Here is a 19,016-nt window from a genome sequence, read left to right as displayed (position 1 = left end):
CCTATATTTGCAATTATATACTGTATAATTGATATAATTTTTATTCGTTCAATTTTCAAATTTGCTAGTGATTTTTTAATTGTATCTTCTTTTTTAAAATTTGTGCTGAAGATTGAACCCTGGGGTGCTTAACAAGAAAGCCATATCCTCAGTCCTTTTTTTATATTTTATTTAGAGACAGAATATTGCCGAGTTGCTAAGTGCTTCACTAAGATGCTCAATAAAATATATATAAGACAATATTATATATAATATTGTCTTAGAATTTATGATTCTTTTTTCTTATCCTCCTCAGTCACTGGAACTATAGTTTTCCATCACTAAACTGAGCTCATTTGCTTTTTAAAAGCACCAACATTGATACTGATAACTTTGTGTTATATTTATCTTTAATAGCTTCTAATTTTGCTTATTTGCTTAAGACTTTCTTTACTTTTAGTTTTTGAATTTTACTATATTTTGGGATGTAGGATTTGATAATAAATTCTAGTCATTTTATGACTTACTAATTTTTTGTTTATGTTTTATTTTCGCCTCAGGTATAGATGAATTCCAATTTTTCCAGCTGTATGGAGATCTAAGTGAAACATAATAACATTTATAGATATTGTTAAAGAAATGGAACCACAATTTTACCCACTTTTTTGACTGCACTGTATATGCCCAAAAGACATAAAATCAGCATACTACATTAACACAGCCACATTAATGTTTATAGCAGCACAATTCACAATAGCTAAGCTATAAAACCAACCATTCAATGATGCATGGGTCCATTCAATAATGTAGGATAAAAAATGTTGCTTATGTACACAATAAACTATGAATTGCCCATAAAATAGAATGACTTTATGACATTTGCCAAGAAATGGATGAATCTGGATATTTTATGCTAAGTAAAACAAACCATTTCTTTAAAACCAAATATTGAAAGTTATTGCTGATATGTGAAATCTAAAGCTTATAAAGTGGGGAAGGGCAAGAAAAGAAGATTAGTAGATTGAACAATGGTAAACATAAAAAAATAAATATGTAAATAAATAAATAAAAGGGACAAGGATAGAAAAAAAAAAGATCTATATCTGTAAGTGGATCCTACCATCGTAGCCACCAACAGAAACAGGATTTTAATTATACTAATATATATCGCATGCTTTCATAATACCATGAAAATCAATTTACTGTCAGGTAGAACTAGAAAGAATGAATAAAATTAAAAAAATATATATTTTTTGAAGAGCTATATGTATATTCTATTATAAATATCATACAATATAAACATCGATCAAAGTTTGTATTTAAATATATATGTGTGTGTGTGTGTGTGTGTGTGTGTATATATATATATATATATATATATATATATATATATATATAATTTTGTATGTTAAAAAATGTTAAAATTATAAACAGGAAAATTAAAACAGGATTTTTGTTGCTATTTTTTATATTAACAACATACATAAAAACCATAAAATGTTCAAACTTAAATAAACTATTAAATATTCCCATTAAGTGGTCTGCCTACCTTGTTGCATTTCAAAATTTCTCTTATACCATTGATACTGGAATTACTAGAGATCTCACTACACATTCAGAATAGCCAGCTGTATCACAAAAATAACAAATAAGATTCTACACATTAGTAAATCTCTGATTTGTAGTTGTACAATTAAAATTTGAGGATTCCCTTTCTTAATTACCATAATTTTCTCATCTGAAAAATATGTATAATTTAGATCAAGATATAAAAAATTACAAAATATATATTTTTTGTGATAATGCCTAAATTTTATATTGTGTTTCATAAATGTGGAATATGTGTACTTTTTTGAACTTAAATCACTTTTTCTCATTGTGTTCAAAAACAATACCTACATAATATTCTACAAACTCTAATTTCAACTGTATTTACATTACAGACTGTGCAAATATTCCTGTGGTCAATGTTTTATTTATTTACCTATCCTTATTTTAGGTACTGTTAACATTTATGGATATAGCCATTGATTTTACTGAAGAGGAGTGGGAATGCCTTCAGCCTGCTCAGAAAAATTTATATAGAGATGTGATGCTAGAGAATTATAGAAACTTGGCCTTCCTGGGTAAGTTTAACTTTCCTTTAAAATTATTAATTACTTATTATTATGTAATTTACTTCTGTTGCAGAGTATCTTCTGGGAACTTCTCTATAAAAATGAGTTTCAAATTTGTGTTTCAAAGAAAAAGGGCATTTTTAGTACAGATATTTTACTCTCTCTCTCTCTCTCTCTCTCTCTCTATATATATATATATATATATATATATATATATATATATATATATATATATAATTTCACTATTAAATCTGTCTCTTTCTTTGTGTGTTACACATCCTTCACTTTAGATAAGTAGTACCTAGTATAATTTAGTGATGTAAACTATTGTAGACTACACATAGCAGGGGACACAGTTGAGTCATTCAAATGTCAATGAGAAAACCAAACTAAAAAATGTCGAAAGAGTAGTTACCCAGCAGACAAAATTTTCAAAAGCTTAGGTTTACTTATTTTAATTGTAATCATTGAACACATACTGCCCTATATTTATCACATTTTCAAATTCCTTGTTGTTCTCTGTTTTGTTCTTTAGTGATGTTCCAGTTTATTCAGATTAACCATTAAAACTTACCTTTTGTTGTGAGGGCCAGCATGATCTGTTTCAAATCTTCTTATGAGGAAACCTTTAAAGGAGCAAACAGAAGAGAGAGACACACACACAGTGAAAAGGAAAAAAGAAAAATAAACTGGCTACCCCTCTTAACAGCTGTACATATAATGCCCCCAAATTACAAAGATTCTGATACCTTGACTACATTCTCACCCAGTGTTTCTTTAACCCCAAGTGGTAGCTAACCAAGATTAGGTTCAGTTAATACAAATATAGAGACCCTTCTCCCTAAGGACATTACTACAGAAACTAGATAATGCACCTGTAGAGTTGTCTTAATAGCTTCAGGGAGAAACTGCTGGGCATTACAATCGTGGGACTCAGGGTGCCAGTTACAATCACCCCCACACTTTCCTATCTATTCCCAGGTCAGAATACTTAATACCTGCCCTCTTTTTTAAGGAATTTTGAATAAATAATATTACTTATCTCCTTAATGCTGGTGAGGGCAATAAATAGGGCAGGCATAGACATCAGCAAGTTCCAACATCAGTAAACATCCACCTATGAATATTTTTGACCCAGATAAAATTGTGTATACATGAAGTTAACCAATCCAACAAGTCCAAAATCCATCATCTTGTTGAAACTTATTAATAATATCTCTAAGGTAATCTAGGTCTTTTGAAATAAAATTAATATTATAACTTATATTGAAGGATCACATGGTATTAAACTTTTGATATCCTTGATGATGTAACAATAACAGACAATCAATTGCAGCATGATTGTCAAGTATGGCTTGACAATGTTGTTTTTGTTCTTCATTAAGCATATTTACATCCATGAATGCATGACTAATACTGTTTATGATAGCATAGGCGAGTTTCATAGTAGTTTTATGAGCCTGTAGAGCTAGTCCAGGTAAACCCACAAAGGAGAATGTCAAAGCATTAAATTCTGCCTTAGAGAGAAGCTTCACTGAATCTTCACAATTTTTATCAAGAGGAATAGATCTGTTATGAATAAATTGCACAGGATGGTGACCTATTTAATACTATGTAGATGGTAAGGACACATTATTCTGCTAAGACAACAATGAATACCATGAGACATTTTTGCAGGTATATAACAATTTCATGCAAGTGAGTCAAGATATTTTAGTGGGTTCTAGAAGTCCAGAATCTGACAGGACTGAATTTCCCAGAGCTGGTGTACAAAAAGAGAGCAATATTGTTATCAAGACCAAAGCATTTACAGAGTTTTGTGTAAGTTTAGCAATCAAAGCAGTAACAAAGTTATCTAGAGTACATTCTAACCCCATTGTAGCCAACACCTGTTGAGCTGAGGCTGTTAATGGTTTTATATCTCCCTAAGTTACTAGAATTCAAGTATCTTTTGGGTCCTCTTTTAATGTTTCTCCTCTTTTGAGGAGAATGATTATTCTCTTGTTTGGATGAACTCTTATCTTCCAGGGTTAAATAAGACTTAGAAATCAGCTTGTGAAGTCCCTGATGTATATTTATAATTGCTTTTTTTCAAACATGAAGGTAGAGTCCATGTTGGCATAAGTATAGAAGTCTATGCTTTTCCCCACGTGATCAAAGGCATAGGATCTTGTCATGCTGGTAAGGTGGAGCCTCGTATATTACATAATTATATTGGTAATTGCTGTTTGAGAATAAAATGTCTATTCAATGCAGATGACCAATTATGAGTATTAAATTTATGTTGAATATTGAGCATATTAACTGTAAATAAAACAATATTTAATGTATATTTATATAAGAGAGGATAAATCTTTGTTTTTGTTTTAAAAGGTAAATATTAGGATACAATTTGCGCACTCAACAAAAGCTCGTCCAAAAGATTTATGAAAAATTTCATGATTTAAAACTATATCTCATTGATTAAAAATTGTGCAACAGGATGAGATGTAAAGGCTGGATCATTATCCATCTTTAAACAAATAGAACCTCTAGGAGCAGATCATGCTTGGTTTCTTTCCATGTTCTCTGCTGGAACTGACTTGACATTTTCTTTTTCAGATTCAATTCTGTTAGTAATTTTTTTCTTTTGTTTTGTGTTTTGCAGTAATGCATTAGAAATCATAAATATTTTGAAGTGAATTTAGCACTATACTTCTACTTTATAATTTTTTAATATTTTTTATTTTTCTTATTTTGATTAGTGTTTTAACTTCTGGATCATTTTTTTTATTCTGGCATGCTTGGATTCTTTTCTTTCTCTGTCTCTGTCTCTGTCTCTGTCTCTGTCTCTCTCTCTCTCTCTCTCTCTCTCTCTCTCTCTCTTTATGGAGAGAGGGAGAGAGAGAGAGAGACAGAGAGAGAGTCTTTGTCTATAATATCAACCCTACACAAAACACAGTATGTGTGTGTGTGTGTGTGTGTGTGTGTGTGTATCCCACTTCTCCTTATATATCCTATAGATTTTTAATTTTTACAGTATTCTACAAGTTGCTTAGACTTGTCGTAAACTTGGTACTGCTTGATAAGCCTCTCCCATATTTGTAGAATTTCAGATTTGCACACAAGGAATTCCCCTTTCATTTTTTTCTTAAAGAATTATTCACATAAACATTGTGCACATTGATGTTAATATTTATATCAATTTATGTCTCCAAACTTTTTTAAAATAGTTATTTAGTATTCTTTGAGTAATTCATCACTGTCAGTATCCTAATGTTAAATTCTTAATGTTTTATTTTTCTTTTTTGTAACTTGGATTTAGCCATGCTTATCTTGTTTGTATTTGCTTTACTATTTTTTATTTATTCACTAAAGAAGCTATCAGTAGATTATATAGTCCATTTTCAGGAAAAAAATATAAAAACTTTTTAATAAACAAAAATAGGCAAGAACAATGCTGCATACTTGTAATATTTGCTAATTGGGAGGCCATGCAAAAGTATTTCATGTTTGAGAGAAGTCACAGAAATTTAGAAACAGCATCGCTAAAACAATTTTAAAAACACTTGTATTGTAGTTCGTGATATAGAATTTTTGGGGAAATCTCAAGCATTTCACATGGAACATTAACAGTTTGATGACCTAAAAATCCAGAATTGCCAGTACTAAATATGTATCCATGAACAATTAAATCAGAAAATTGAAGATATACCTCTGCTTTTGTGTTTAGTGCCAATATTTTTCTTAGTATTAAATCTAGGGACTCAATGTGTATGCCCATCAATGTAAAATGTTGAAAAATATGTACTTATATTCTATAATTATTTAGTTATGAAATATTTTGTCTCTTAAAGTGTTATAAGAAATATATGCAGGACTTTGAATTAAGTGAAAGGTGGCAGGCAGATATTAAGTTGTAGGAGCATTTGATTCACATGTGGAAGTCAGAAATTTAGGGAGCAAAATTTTGCTCACCAGGTACTATGCTTTGTGAAGGGTTGATATTATAGTAAAAGTCTCCATATTTTTATTTTATTGAGCATAATAGGGTCAAGAGTTTTATTTTACCACATAGTGAGTGTTTTATGTTCTTCATAAATACTAGTAGAAAAAATACAATACCTTGTAAGAACAAAATTGATAATTATATGAAATAATGATTTTGTTAATTCATTCTATTTAGTCATCTTACCTTGTATATATAGTGTAAAATACCATGATATATTTATAAATAAACAAAGTAGTATTTGTCAATAAAGGAAATTCTCATATCACACGAATGTAAAAATATATAAAAAAAATTAATTTATTATACTTGATTGTCATGTGTTGAATTCTTCCAAATATTATGGCCATAGGCTATGCAAGGCTTTTATAGTCTTTTAAAATGTTTTAATAAAAAATTTTATAGACATATATGTGTATATTTCTTAGTAAATTTTTTGTTCATATTTGTTTTTAAGAGTCCATTGCCTCTTTTTCCTTGTTGAATATTTATGGTATTATCACTCAAAATCTACTAGTTATTTTCATGTCTCTATGTCATGGTAAACAAAAACCATTTTGGACACTCTTTGAAAAAGCCAGAAATGTTTGCATATGTTTTACATTTCTCTTATTCTACTGACAGTAAATGTAGCTGGTACGTATTTCCTAAATACACAATACTATCTTATGGAGGACAAAAGGCTGTTAATGATACTTTTCAACATTTTATTATATTACTCTTCTTAATGATGTAATCCTCTTGGATACTGTGGTCTCTACAAAATTTCAATAATATTCTCAAAGTAATTTTTTCTTTCCTTTTTTTGGAACTAATATATATTTTTTTGGATTTATGGTGACTTAGGACTTACTAATCTGCTACACTAATGATGTACTTATTTTTTTCTTAATTTCATATTATGTGTGCAAAATATATTTATCCCAGTCTAATATGCATTGATTTTTTAAAAATTTTTGTTTATTTCAGCCATGACTCCTAATCATATCCAAAAATATTCAACAGAAAAGGGCCTAAAACATATATTTCATGAAGTGAAAAGTGCAAAATATAGAAGTTGTGATCTTGACTATTTACCACGAATGAAAATATGGAAAACTACAAGTGAGAGTGAACACCAGAAATCATACAAAAAATCAAGCCTTGTTCATCACCAGAGAATTTATACTGGAGAGAAGACCTACAAATATAAAGAATGTTGCAAAGCTGTTAGTATTAAAAGTCTTATTTTCCACAGCAGAACTCACACAGGAGAGAAGCCCAACAAATGTAAAGATTGTGGCAAAGCTTTTGGTAGAAAATCAGACCTTGTTTACCATAGAAGAACTCACACTGGAGAGATGCCCTACAAATGTAAAGATTGTGGCAAAGCTTTTGGTCAAAAATCAAACCTTATATGCCACAGAGGAACTCACACTGGAGAGAAGCCCAACAAATGTAAAGATTGTGGCAAAGCTTTTGGTAGAAAATCAGACGTTGTTTACCATAGAAGAACTCACACTGGAGAGATGCCCTACAAATGTAAAGATTGTGGCAAAGCTTTTGGTCAAAAATCAAACCTTATTTGCCACAGAGGAACTCACACTGGAGAGAAGCCCAACAAATGTAAAAATTGTGGCAAAGCTTTTGGTAGAATATCAGACCTTATTCGCCACTGTAGATCTCACACTGGAGAAAAGCCTTACAAATGTAATGGATGTGGCAAAGCTTTCAGTTTAAAATCACTCCTAATGTGCCACAGCAGAACTCACACTGGAGAGAAGCCCTACAAATGTAATGATTGTGGCAAAGCTTTTGGTCAAAAATCAAACCTTATATGCCACAGAGGAACTCACACTGGAGAGAAGCCCAACAAATGTAAAGATTGTGGCAAAGCTTTTGGTAAAAAATCAGACGTTATTTACCATAGAAGAATTCACACTGGAGAGAAGCACTACAAATGTAAAAATTGTGGCAAAGCTTTTGGTAAAAATTCAAACCTTAATTGCCACAGCAATACTCACACTGGAGAGAAGCCCTACAAATGTAAAGATTGTGGCAAAGCTTTCGGTCGAAAATCACACCTTATTTGCCACAGCAGAACTCACACTGGAGAGAAGCCCTACAAATGTAAAGATTGTGGTAAAGCTTTTGGTCAAAAATCAGACCTTATTTACCATAGAAGAACTCACACTGGTGAGAAGCCCTACAAATGTAAAGATTGTGGCAAAGCTTTTGGTAAAAATTCAAACCTTATTTGCCACAGCAGAACACACACTGGAGAGAAGCCCTACAAATGTAAAGATTGTGGCAAAGCTTTTCGTAGAAATTCAAACCTTATTTACCATGGAAGAACTCACACTGGAGAGAAGCCCTACAAATGTAAAGATTGTGGCAAAGCTTTTGGTGACAAGTCACACCTTATTCGCCACAGAAGAATTCACACTGGAGAGAAGCCCTACAAATGTAAAGATTGTGGCAAAGCTTTTGGTAGAAATTCAAACCTTATTTGCCACAGCAGAACTCACACTGGAGAGAAGCCCTACAAATGTAAAGATTGTGGCAAAGCTTTTGGTAGAAATTCAAACCTTATTTGCCACAGCAGAACTCACACTGGAGAGAAGCCCTACAAATGTAAAGATTGTGGCAAAGCTTTTGGTCAAAAATCACACCTTATTTGCCACAGAAGAACTCACACTGGAGAAAAGCCCTACAAATGTAAAGATTGTGGCAAAGTTTTTGGTGACAAGTCATACCTTATTCGCCACAGAAGAATTCACACTGGAGAGAAGCCCTACAAATGTAAAGATTGTGGCAAAGCTTTTGGTCAAAAATCAGATCTCATTTACCATAGAAGAACTCACACTGGAGAGAAGCCATACAAATGTAAAGATTGTGGCAAAGCTTTTGGTAAAAATTCAAACCGTATTCGCCACAGCAGAATTCACACTGGAGAGAAGCCCTACAAATGTGAAGGATGTGGCAAAGCTTTTGGTAAAAAATCAGACCTTATTTACCGTGGAAGAACTCACACTGGAGAGAAGCCCTACAAATGTAAAGATTGTGGCAAAGCTTTTGGTAAAAATTCAAACCTTAATTGCCACAGCAATACTCACACTGGAGAGAAGCCCTACAAATGTAAAGATTGTGGCAAAGCTTTTGGTCGAAAATCACACCTTATTTGCCACAGCAGAACTCACACTGGAGAGAAGCCCTACAAATGTAAAGATTGTGGCAAAGCTTTTGGTGACAAATCACACCTTATTTTCCACAACAGAACTCACACTGGAGAGAAGCCCTACAAATGTAAAGATTGTAGCAAAGCTTTTGGTCAAAAATCACACCTTATTTGCCACAGAAGAACTCACACTGGAGAAAAGCCCTACAAATGTAAAGATTGTGGCAAAACTTTTGGTGACAAGTCACACCTTATTCGACACAGAAGAATTCACACTGGAGAGAAGCCCTACAAATGTAAAGATTGTGGCAAAGCTTTTGGTGACAAGTCACACCTTATTCGCCACAGAAGAATTCACACTGGAGAGAAGCCCTACAAATGTAAAGATTGTGGCAAAGCTTTTGGTAGAAATTCAAACCTTATTTGCCACAGCAGAACTCACACTGGAGAGAAGCCCTACAAATGTAAAGATTGTGGCAAAGCTTTTGGTAGAAATTCAAACCTTATTTGCCACAGCAGAACTCACACTGGAGAGAAGCCCTACAAATGTAAAGATTGTGGCAAAGCTTTCAGTGACAAGTCACACCTTATTCGCCACAGAAGAATTCACACTGGAGAGAAACCCTACAAATGTAAAGATTGTGGCAAAGCTTTTGGTCAAAAATCAGACCTCATTTACCATAGAAGAACTCACACTGGAGAGAAGCCCTACAAATGTAAAGATTGTGGCAAAGCTTTTGGTAAAAACTCAAACCTTATTCGCCACAGCAGAACTCACACTGGAGAGAAGCCCTACAAATATAAAGGATGTGGCAAAGCTTTTGGTAAAAAATCAGACCTTATTTACCATGGAAGAACTCACACTGGAGAGAAGCCCTACAAATATAAACATTGAATATGTGAATAAAGTGATAATACTTTTAAACAAAGACTAAACTGTGGGGCTGGGGTTGTCGTTCAGTGGTAGAGTGATAGACTCACATGTGTGAGATCCTGGGTTCTATCCTCAGCACCACGTAAAAATAAATAAGTGAAATAAAGGTATTGTGTCCAACTACAACTAAAAAATAAACATTAAAAAAAGACTAAACCTTATTAACAACAGAATTTATACAGAAAAGAAACCCTACAAATTGAAACGATGCAGCAAAGCTTTTAATAAGAAAGCAATTCTTTTCACCACTAGGTTTCTTATTCTGGAAAGAAGACATCTAAATGTAGGGAATGTAGAAACATTTTAAATTATGTATCATATATTACTAGACATCAGAGAAAACACACTGGAGAAAAGCTCTACAAATGAGACCATTGTACCATTACTGTAAGAAAGGGACAACATTTAATCCTCACCATAAAAACCATAGCATAGAGAAAGTTTTGAAATGTGAAAATTGACAATGTGACAACGCCTCCAAAATTTATTCACCAATAATCAACACCTGTGGATACATACTGGTTAGAGAAAATACAAATGAAAAAAAAATGTAGCTACATGTTTCTTAAACACTGCTTATTTATAGAGAATTCATTGTGCCCAGAAACTCTAAAAAGTTAAATAATATTTCCAAAATGTATTTAAATTTTAAATTCATTGAACATCTGAAAACTCATACTAGTAGTGAACACTGAACGTTTTTTGTCCAAAATGCATGACTTATATAACAATGAAACATTTATAATAAATGTGAGAGTATAGTAAAGTTATTATCTATATATTACACCTTGATGTATATGAGGATCAGTAAAATACAGAACTCATTTAAGTTTATAAAACATGTAGTTGTCTTTAACTTTTGCTTAAATTTATTAAGCATTATCAAGTTATTTTGTACAAATATCAGTCATAAATATCATACGTTCATAGTGAAGAAACCTCATTTTTAAAAGTATATAATTGTTTTTCCTAAATCAAAAATTACTATTTTCACTTTTGAATACTGAGAAAAGAATTATATATCAAATCTATTTTTAATTTTTAACACTGAAGTGTAATATTTTAAACTGTATCTTTTTTTTGTATTTCAGTTTAAGTTTAGGTATTTTTATACACTGAGCTACATTCCTAAGCCCTCTCTAAACTTTTTTAAATTTTGTGACTGTCTTACTAAGTTGCTTGAAACCACACTAAATTGCTGAGGGTGAATTTCAACTTCTGAAATTACTCAGCTTCCCAGTTTGCTTGGATTACAAGCATGAACCATCATGTCAGGTTTACAGTGCATTTTTTTACCTATATTTACCTTATTTATGCAATATGTCTTTTTAACTGAATATTTGTTTACATGTTAACACTCATGTATTGCATCCTGTTGTTAAATGACAGACATCATAGTGTTCCACTTGACTAAATATTCTATGTAACAGTAAAACATACTGTTGAGTGAATAATACTCTAGTATCTGTTAATACTTTTACACATTTTAATCAAACTTAATGTGAAATACAATTTGCATAAGTCAGATCATTATTTTTTTCTGTTTGTATTTATGGTGAAATTAAGAGTTATAAGAAGGATATAGATATAGGAAAATAAGCCCCAGCTATTCATATCTTGATTTATAAATTTTAAAATTTTAACATTTTAACATTTTCCATTAATTTTAATAGACTGAATTTCCCCAAACGTAAGGGTAGCTCTTACAGGAGAGAAGAGCTTTATCTTTCTTTTGTGTATAATGGCCTTCTAGACTTCATCCTTATTGGAAACATTCCATTTTTCTGTAAATGAGGTCAATGATCAGTGTTTTCATGTACATTAGTAAATTCTGACATCATTGTTATTCTCTAGGTAGTGTTATTTCAGGGCAAGAATTGGAGAAATAAATGTGGAGTCGAGGTTGAGTGAGGCCTTATACTTATGACAAAATAATCAATGAGCTATGTTTTATAATCTCATTTTATGAGGACCAAGTACTAAGAGGTAAACTGAGAAGGTTGTATGTAAAGATTAAGTTTCTTCTCATAAAATATTGGCTTTTCAGGTACAACAGGGTAAAAGCTTCTTATACACAGAATCCATACAAAAATCATTGAATATCATTCACTATTTTATTAACATTACATATAATTCATGAAGACCTGAGTTTACAACAACATATACCTAAGAACAAGGTCTAGGGACATTGTACACTCTCCAATATAGACATATTTATACCAACTTAATTATACATGAAACTACACTAAATGAGAAGAAAAATCAATTGGATGAACAACAATATAGAAATAAAAACTTATAAAGACTTAAGCAAGAGACCAATAGTGGATGAAGTGTGGTTTCCAAATGCTAGGGTGAAAATGGACATATAATCAGTTAAAGGTAATTGAAGAAAGATAAGTTACCCACTTTGAGCTACAACAGCATTTGAAAGAAAAAGAGTGACAAAGTAAGCAAAGATTATTGACTTCCATTTGTATGCTTTGTAATATTTTCCAAAAGTTTTCTGCATATTTTGTTGCAGTCAAATCGGGAAATAATCCAGAAAGTTAAAAAAGACAAGTATTGCTTCTCTGGTTTTAAAAGCAAGAAAAGGAATAGGGAGAGATTTATTGAGCTAGAAAAATTTACTAGTTAGAATTTAAAAAAAAAAAGAACTGAGATTACCAGAGTCTAAGTATAATGTATTTCAGCCTGGCTGCACAGGGCATTTTTGCTTACCAAAGAATTTGTTCACATATCTACGCTTAAAGAACATTGCTCTTTTTAGTCAGTCTGTTTCATTAATAACAATGATATACCTTTCAACAGTTTCAAACCACAAAAATACACAATTTCAGAAATCTTTTTTCTCATGCTCCATATATTCTGCCACAATATTTACCAGGGCAAGATAATATAAACCTTTTGGCAGTCCCATCAAGGCATTCACCTCTATTAATTTTAAGGCCCAACATATACTGCATAGAAAAGTATGATAATGTAACAACATAATTTTACTTCGTAAAAATATTTTTTTCAGGAAAAATATATACCAACTCCTTTGTCTTGGGATTACATTAGAAAAATATGAGGTAATTATACTGTGTATTAAGACCTTAGGCCATGAGCCTTAAAATTACCTTAAAATACAAAAGAATATTAATGTTTATTTTTAAATATAGTTTTTATATTTCAAATATTCAAATTTCACAGCAATCAATGATACAAAAACATGAGAAAAACAAGTGCAGTTCAATGTCTCATCATGACATTTCAATACCTGCTGTCGATTGCCTGTAGCTTCCACTTTTAATTTAAACAAATAATAATTTTCCATACAATTTGGGTGAAGTTGAGGACAAAACCTCCTGCATTGCTTTCCTGGGCAAGCCATCATACTTGAAACAACTGAATCCAAAATCAAAATGTTTACTCTACATTCTAATTATATCAGTTCTTAACTTATCTAGCATAAAACAAATCCACTTTCTTCTTGTTAAATATCTTGAGCTCAAAGATATGGAACCTTGGAGCTAAAAGAAGTATGACATAAATAGTGAGGTCTTTTTTTGCATAAGGCAAATTGCACTTTTTGTATTTGATTTTTCTGCCTGTAAAGATCTGCATTTCTCTTCCTACAGTGGTAGTATGATTGATGGTGAGTTGTGTGATTACAGGAGGCTTAAAATGCAGCTACATGTACTTGAGTCCTTTTACTGGAAAAAATACTATTATTTGTACTTTAATAGGAGACTCAAAATTGTGCTATTTTTTTAATCTGCCTCTTTATTCATAGTTTTCTAATGTTTTTGATCTAGTCAGTTCAGGCTATTTCTGATTAATGGGTGTCATCAAGATATAAATTCCCTCTATAAATATTAGCAATGAGAAAATTCTTCCAATTAAAAATAAAAACATTCTCATAGAGTCTTTTCTATATTCTAAGGAACCACTCTTGCTTTTGCTTGACTAAACAAAATAAATTCCACATATTTGAGTCCCAAAGTAAATGGCAATACATTAACCTAAACACCATGAGGAATATAAGAAATACAAGATATCACCTTTAAAATATAAAAACAAATAAGAATCAGAAATGCAAAGCCTTTACCATCTAAACTATACCAGAGCTTTTAAAAAGTAATCTTAGAAGTTCTACTTGCTCTCATAGTAAGATGCCTTATACTCAAAGATATTTAATCACTCACTAAAGGTCACTCAGTGAATGCATAGCAGTTCTTATTCTAAAGCTTTTACAGAATTTTTTGATAACACACTGCAAAGTCTCAACTGTCTTCTTTAGAAATAAGACACAGAGGTTGTTTTAGTCCATTTTATAATGTTATAGAAAAATACCAGAAACAGGCCAATGAATAAAAATAGGTATAATTGCATAAAAAATATTTTCTGAGAGGCTGGGGTTGTGGCTCAGTGGTAGAGTGCTCGCCTCTCACATGCAAGAAGCTGGGTTCAATTCTCAGCACCTCATAAAAATAAATAAATAAAATAAAATAAAGGTATTGTGTCCAACTACAACTTATAAAAAATATTTTTGAGCACATAGTTCTGAAGATTTAAGTGCACTGTACTTCTCAGCTCCTGTGAAAGCTCCCTTACCTGCATACAAATGAGGTGGCATTATGGTGAGGGCTCATTTGAGAGGTAGATAGGAATAAGAGAAATTCAGAAAAAAGACTTGCTCTTTTGTAACACCTGGCTTTAATACAAACTATGTTGTGTCCCATGAAAGTTACATTAACCCTCTCCAAAAACATTTCCCCCAATGATCTAACCACAATTTACTAGATCTTACTTCTTAAACATTCCACTCTTTTCCAACTCTCTCCCTTTGAAACTAAGTTCCAAACACATGAGAATTCGGGGGACATACTCAAATCATAATGAAGTAATATGAGAGAGACAATGGTAAAAATGAGACCTAGAATGTAATTTCTTAGTAGTTATAAATATTCTAGTTACTAGAATAAAATGCTTTAAAGTCTAGAAATTATTTTAGGTTGATATTTTATTTTAAAGACAATAGGGTATTTAATTAGATTACTTTTTGTACAATGAATGAATTTGAATGTGACAAGACTAATGGGCTAGGTATATTAAAATAAGGAAAAAGCCTGTGCAAAAACTCAATGAATGTTTAGTAAACCATGCCTAGGTATAAAAAGAGAATGCTGGGCTTTCTGATTATGCTATATCAAGCCAAAAGTTTACTGGCTAAAATCTGGTGGCCCTCAAAAACAGAGCAAATATTCATATAAAAATGCAGTGGACATCAGTCTCATGAGCTTCATACTTAAAATATCTGCTTCCAAAGACTACATGATTCATAGTAATTCTCATGAGTATTATATTTCTTTCAATTTCAATTTTTAGCTTTCTATATAGTTACCACACCATCTCATGGCCAGATCAATAATTTCTTGAACTTTTTCATATATTAATCTATACACTATCTCAGATATGTTTGTTTCTAGATTGTCAGGGATCCCTCTTAGTAAATTCTGAGACGTGTGAGAGGTTGAACAAGCATTGAAATTTGCTTATTAAAAATAAGCCATGTCGTAGGTGGGAAGTAAAAGGAGAAAAGAAGCCAAAGTCCTCATCTAAACTTGTATGTGCTGATACTACACAAGGTTATTCCAATGATGTCTGGTTTGGGTTAGGAAAGCAACTTTTCTTATACATTATGACCTAAAGTTCATCAAATATGTTTGTTACAGACTTTTGGAGAACACCTAAATTTTTCTTAGTAATTTCTACATTGAAAAACTACTGTTACCTTTAAACACAACTATCCATTGAAATAAATCTGAAATAGTTCTTTAATATTGCAAAACAGAAAATTGATGGCATTATTCACTGAATGCTAATATTTTCCAATAACACCTCACACCACAATATATGTACCTTATACAGTTTAACACCTATAGGGGTTCTTAACACAATGGATAGGTAATTAAAGTAAAGAGTGAAATGAGACTCAGAAACAACTAATTACAGTAAAAAATATTATTACCTTATTTCAAATATAGTGCACCCTTTTGCTTGTTTTCCCTAAAGTTAATTTTTTTTAACCTTTGGTAAGATATTTCACTTTATTTAAATAACATAATAAATAGTATTGTTTTTTCATATGTATTCTCTGATGCATCTCAAATATATTTGCATACCCCAATACCTAAGCAGAATTCTATACACATTATTCACTAGAGAAACAGTAGTTACTTCTGAAATCTATATTTCTCTTTTCAAATTATGTCTTGCAGTTTTTTTTAAAAATATCGGAAATAATTATAATAAACTTTTTTTTCTAATTAGCATATAGTAAGTGCCTGATAAATATTTGTGAAAAAGAATGAAGAAATAATGAAGAGCATTTATATAATCTGTACAATATGGTATGTGGTATTTCATGATTTTATCTACACCTTATTGAATATTATAACAATCTTACTATGTAAGATGTGAGTACAATGAACCAATAATAAATAAAAATTTAATGCTGTTTTGTTAGCAATTCACCAAACAATTTTTTCCAAAAACAGACACTCTGATGTGTGTTTTTTTGTCAACTATAATATTATGAAGGAATGAAGCTCAGTAAATGAAGATTGGAGCTACATACTTGCTTAGGGTGCCTATCAGTCATTGTTAAAAAACCTTTAGCTATATAAAATTTAAATACTGTATGTACCATTGTGATATAATGGAATTTTGACTAAATGTACATTAATAATGCTGAAGTCTTTCATTGAGTCTTATATCAGTTTAAAAAATAAACTTACTAAATGTGATTTCCTCAATTCTAAGTGTCTTATGTTTTAAGAAACTGTATGGAAAATGCAAATTAAAGTTAACATACTAATATGAAGGGCAGAAGCACCACAGGAAAAATGAAAACAAAGAATTGGGAGATTCCACCATTATAGATGTAATTATTTCAACATCTTTTCAATGTACCTAACCCACTATTGATACGAAAGTAAATGAAAAAACTCTTATCATTCTGATTGTGCATGATGCTATTATATAAAATGAAAACAAGCAAATGTGTCAGAGATGCATTTTACAATATTAGTTGAAAATACAATTGATTGATCAGTATCTCACTGTGTTTTACCCCAGCTAATACCTTCTCAGTGTGCAAGATAAATGGCTAAAAATTTTAAAAAATTGAGTAAAATTTATGTTAAAAAATAACAACTATTTTTTCATAATGAAAATGTTAATGTCTTTTTGAAACAACATGTCAATAAACTTTGCCCTATCACATAAAGGAAAGCAACAATTCGGGTAAATTTCTTTATTTTATTCTTTGAATATGCCAAGTATTCTTTGGCAAACTTCCACATATATTGTTTTAATTTCATAGGTGTAAATTATATCTGGTTTTCTCTAAATTGCTACTTATTTATATTTAATATAAATTTGTTGAGAAATTATTTCTGCATGTGCAGATAGTGAAATATATTGAAGAATGGAAATCATTTAAAGCTCTATAAATTGAAATCCCAGAATCGTGGGAGGAAACTGTATATTATTATGAGAAAAATATTGACTACTATGAATTTGTTCCAGATGTTTATTTCCCTTAGTTTCCACTTTTCACATAAACTAGTGCTGTTAAATGAAGCTGAGTATTGAATATCATAGAAAAGGCCATCAGAGTAATCAGAAGAAATTTAAAAGATAAACAATCAAATCATAAACATCTGGTTGAAACAAGAACTGTTGGATCTTAGCTTTTGACTTTACTATATTGTCTCCTATCTTTTATTTTGATTATGACTAAGAGGAAGGTACTTCTATTAAAACCATGACCAGAAGAATTTATAGCAATTTGTTTTTTTAAAACATGGATAAAATTGACTTGCTAACTCAGGATAGAATCTAATGAGTAAATCTTGTTATGGTAAGCTAAAAAAAAATAAATACTCAACATGAATTTTGGCCTTTTCAAGAAAATAATATTAGGGTCAAAAACAATTTGGTAAGATAATATTGAATATTTTATATCAAAGAAAAGGCAAAAATATTTTTTAAAAATTTTGATTATTAGATGCATGTAAAAAAAAAAAGTGGTGTCCAGGCCTGATGTGGTGGTACATACCTGTAATCTCAAATATCATAGAGTCTGAGGCAGAAGGATAATAACTTCAAGGCCAGCCTTGGTAACTAAGTGAGACCGGGTCTCAAAATAAAATATCAAAGAATTTTGTATATATATGAGTGATACAACACCCCGAGTTCAATCTCCAGAACCAGATAAAACAGTAGTTTCCAAAATTTACACCCAAATCAGCAGCCTACACTCTATCTGCAACTATGTAAAGTTTTCAAAGGAAACTAAATTTAGCCATACACACTACTAGTTGTCTGATTATATTGATTTTAATCTTGAAATGTATATAGAAGACCCTACACAATGTTTTAGGGGTTCCCATTATTTTTGTAATTGCAAAGAGAGGGAGGAAAACCAATTTAACTTATGGGGCCACTTCTTTTTCTTCAGGCCTATTCAATCAAATATTAAAAGGATTTAGCCTTTAATTGATTATCATTTATGGTATGTGTTCTGTGATTTCTTTCTTAATTTACATTGGACACTTTATTATTTCTAAGTATCAGCATCTATATAGGCAACCACACCCCACTCTATTTTTTCATAGTTACAAGTCCCTGTGTTCATGCTTCCTCAGGTAGTTATTCTCTTTAAAAAATAATTATGTGTTGTATTCTTTGTCTACAGAAAATTTATGAAGGTTAAAAACCTGTAAGCATTTTCACAAATTTGACTTTAAGATACTTTTCATCACAAAACACATACCAGAAGTAAGAGTA

General features: G+C 31.2%; 1 protein-coding gene across 1 annotated transcript in view; it reads left to right on the top strand.

The window, feature by feature from the left end:
- LOC143386406 (uncharacterized) overlaps positions 1-10,458 on the top strand; it is a gene marked incomplete at its 3' end in the record, with an annotated part of 70,099 nt that extends 59,641 nt beyond the window's left edge. Inside the window, exons 3-5 of the mRNA XM_077108418.1 lie at positions 1,979-2,105; positions 7,120-10,131; positions 10,382-10,458. Of these exons, the coding sequence (XP_076964533.1) occupies positions 1,979-2,105; positions 7,120-10,131; positions 10,382-10,458 (3,216 nt within the window). The remainder of the gene's footprint in view (positions 1-1,978; positions 2,106-7,119; positions 10,132-10,381) is intronic.
- Positions 10,459-19,016: the final 8,558 nt, after the last annotated feature.

The sequence above is a fragment of the Callospermophilus lateralis genome, unplaced genomic scaffold (assembly GCF_048772815.1).
Source record: "Callospermophilus lateralis isolate mCalLat2 unplaced genomic scaffold, mCalLat2.hap1 Scaffold_660, whole genome shotgun sequence".
Lineage (NCBI taxonomy): Eukaryota > Metazoa > Chordata > Mammalia > Rodentia > Sciuridae > Callospermophilus > Callospermophilus lateralis.
Note: the sequence above shows the minus strand (reverse complement) of the source record. Positions and strands in the feature narration are given on the sequence as shown.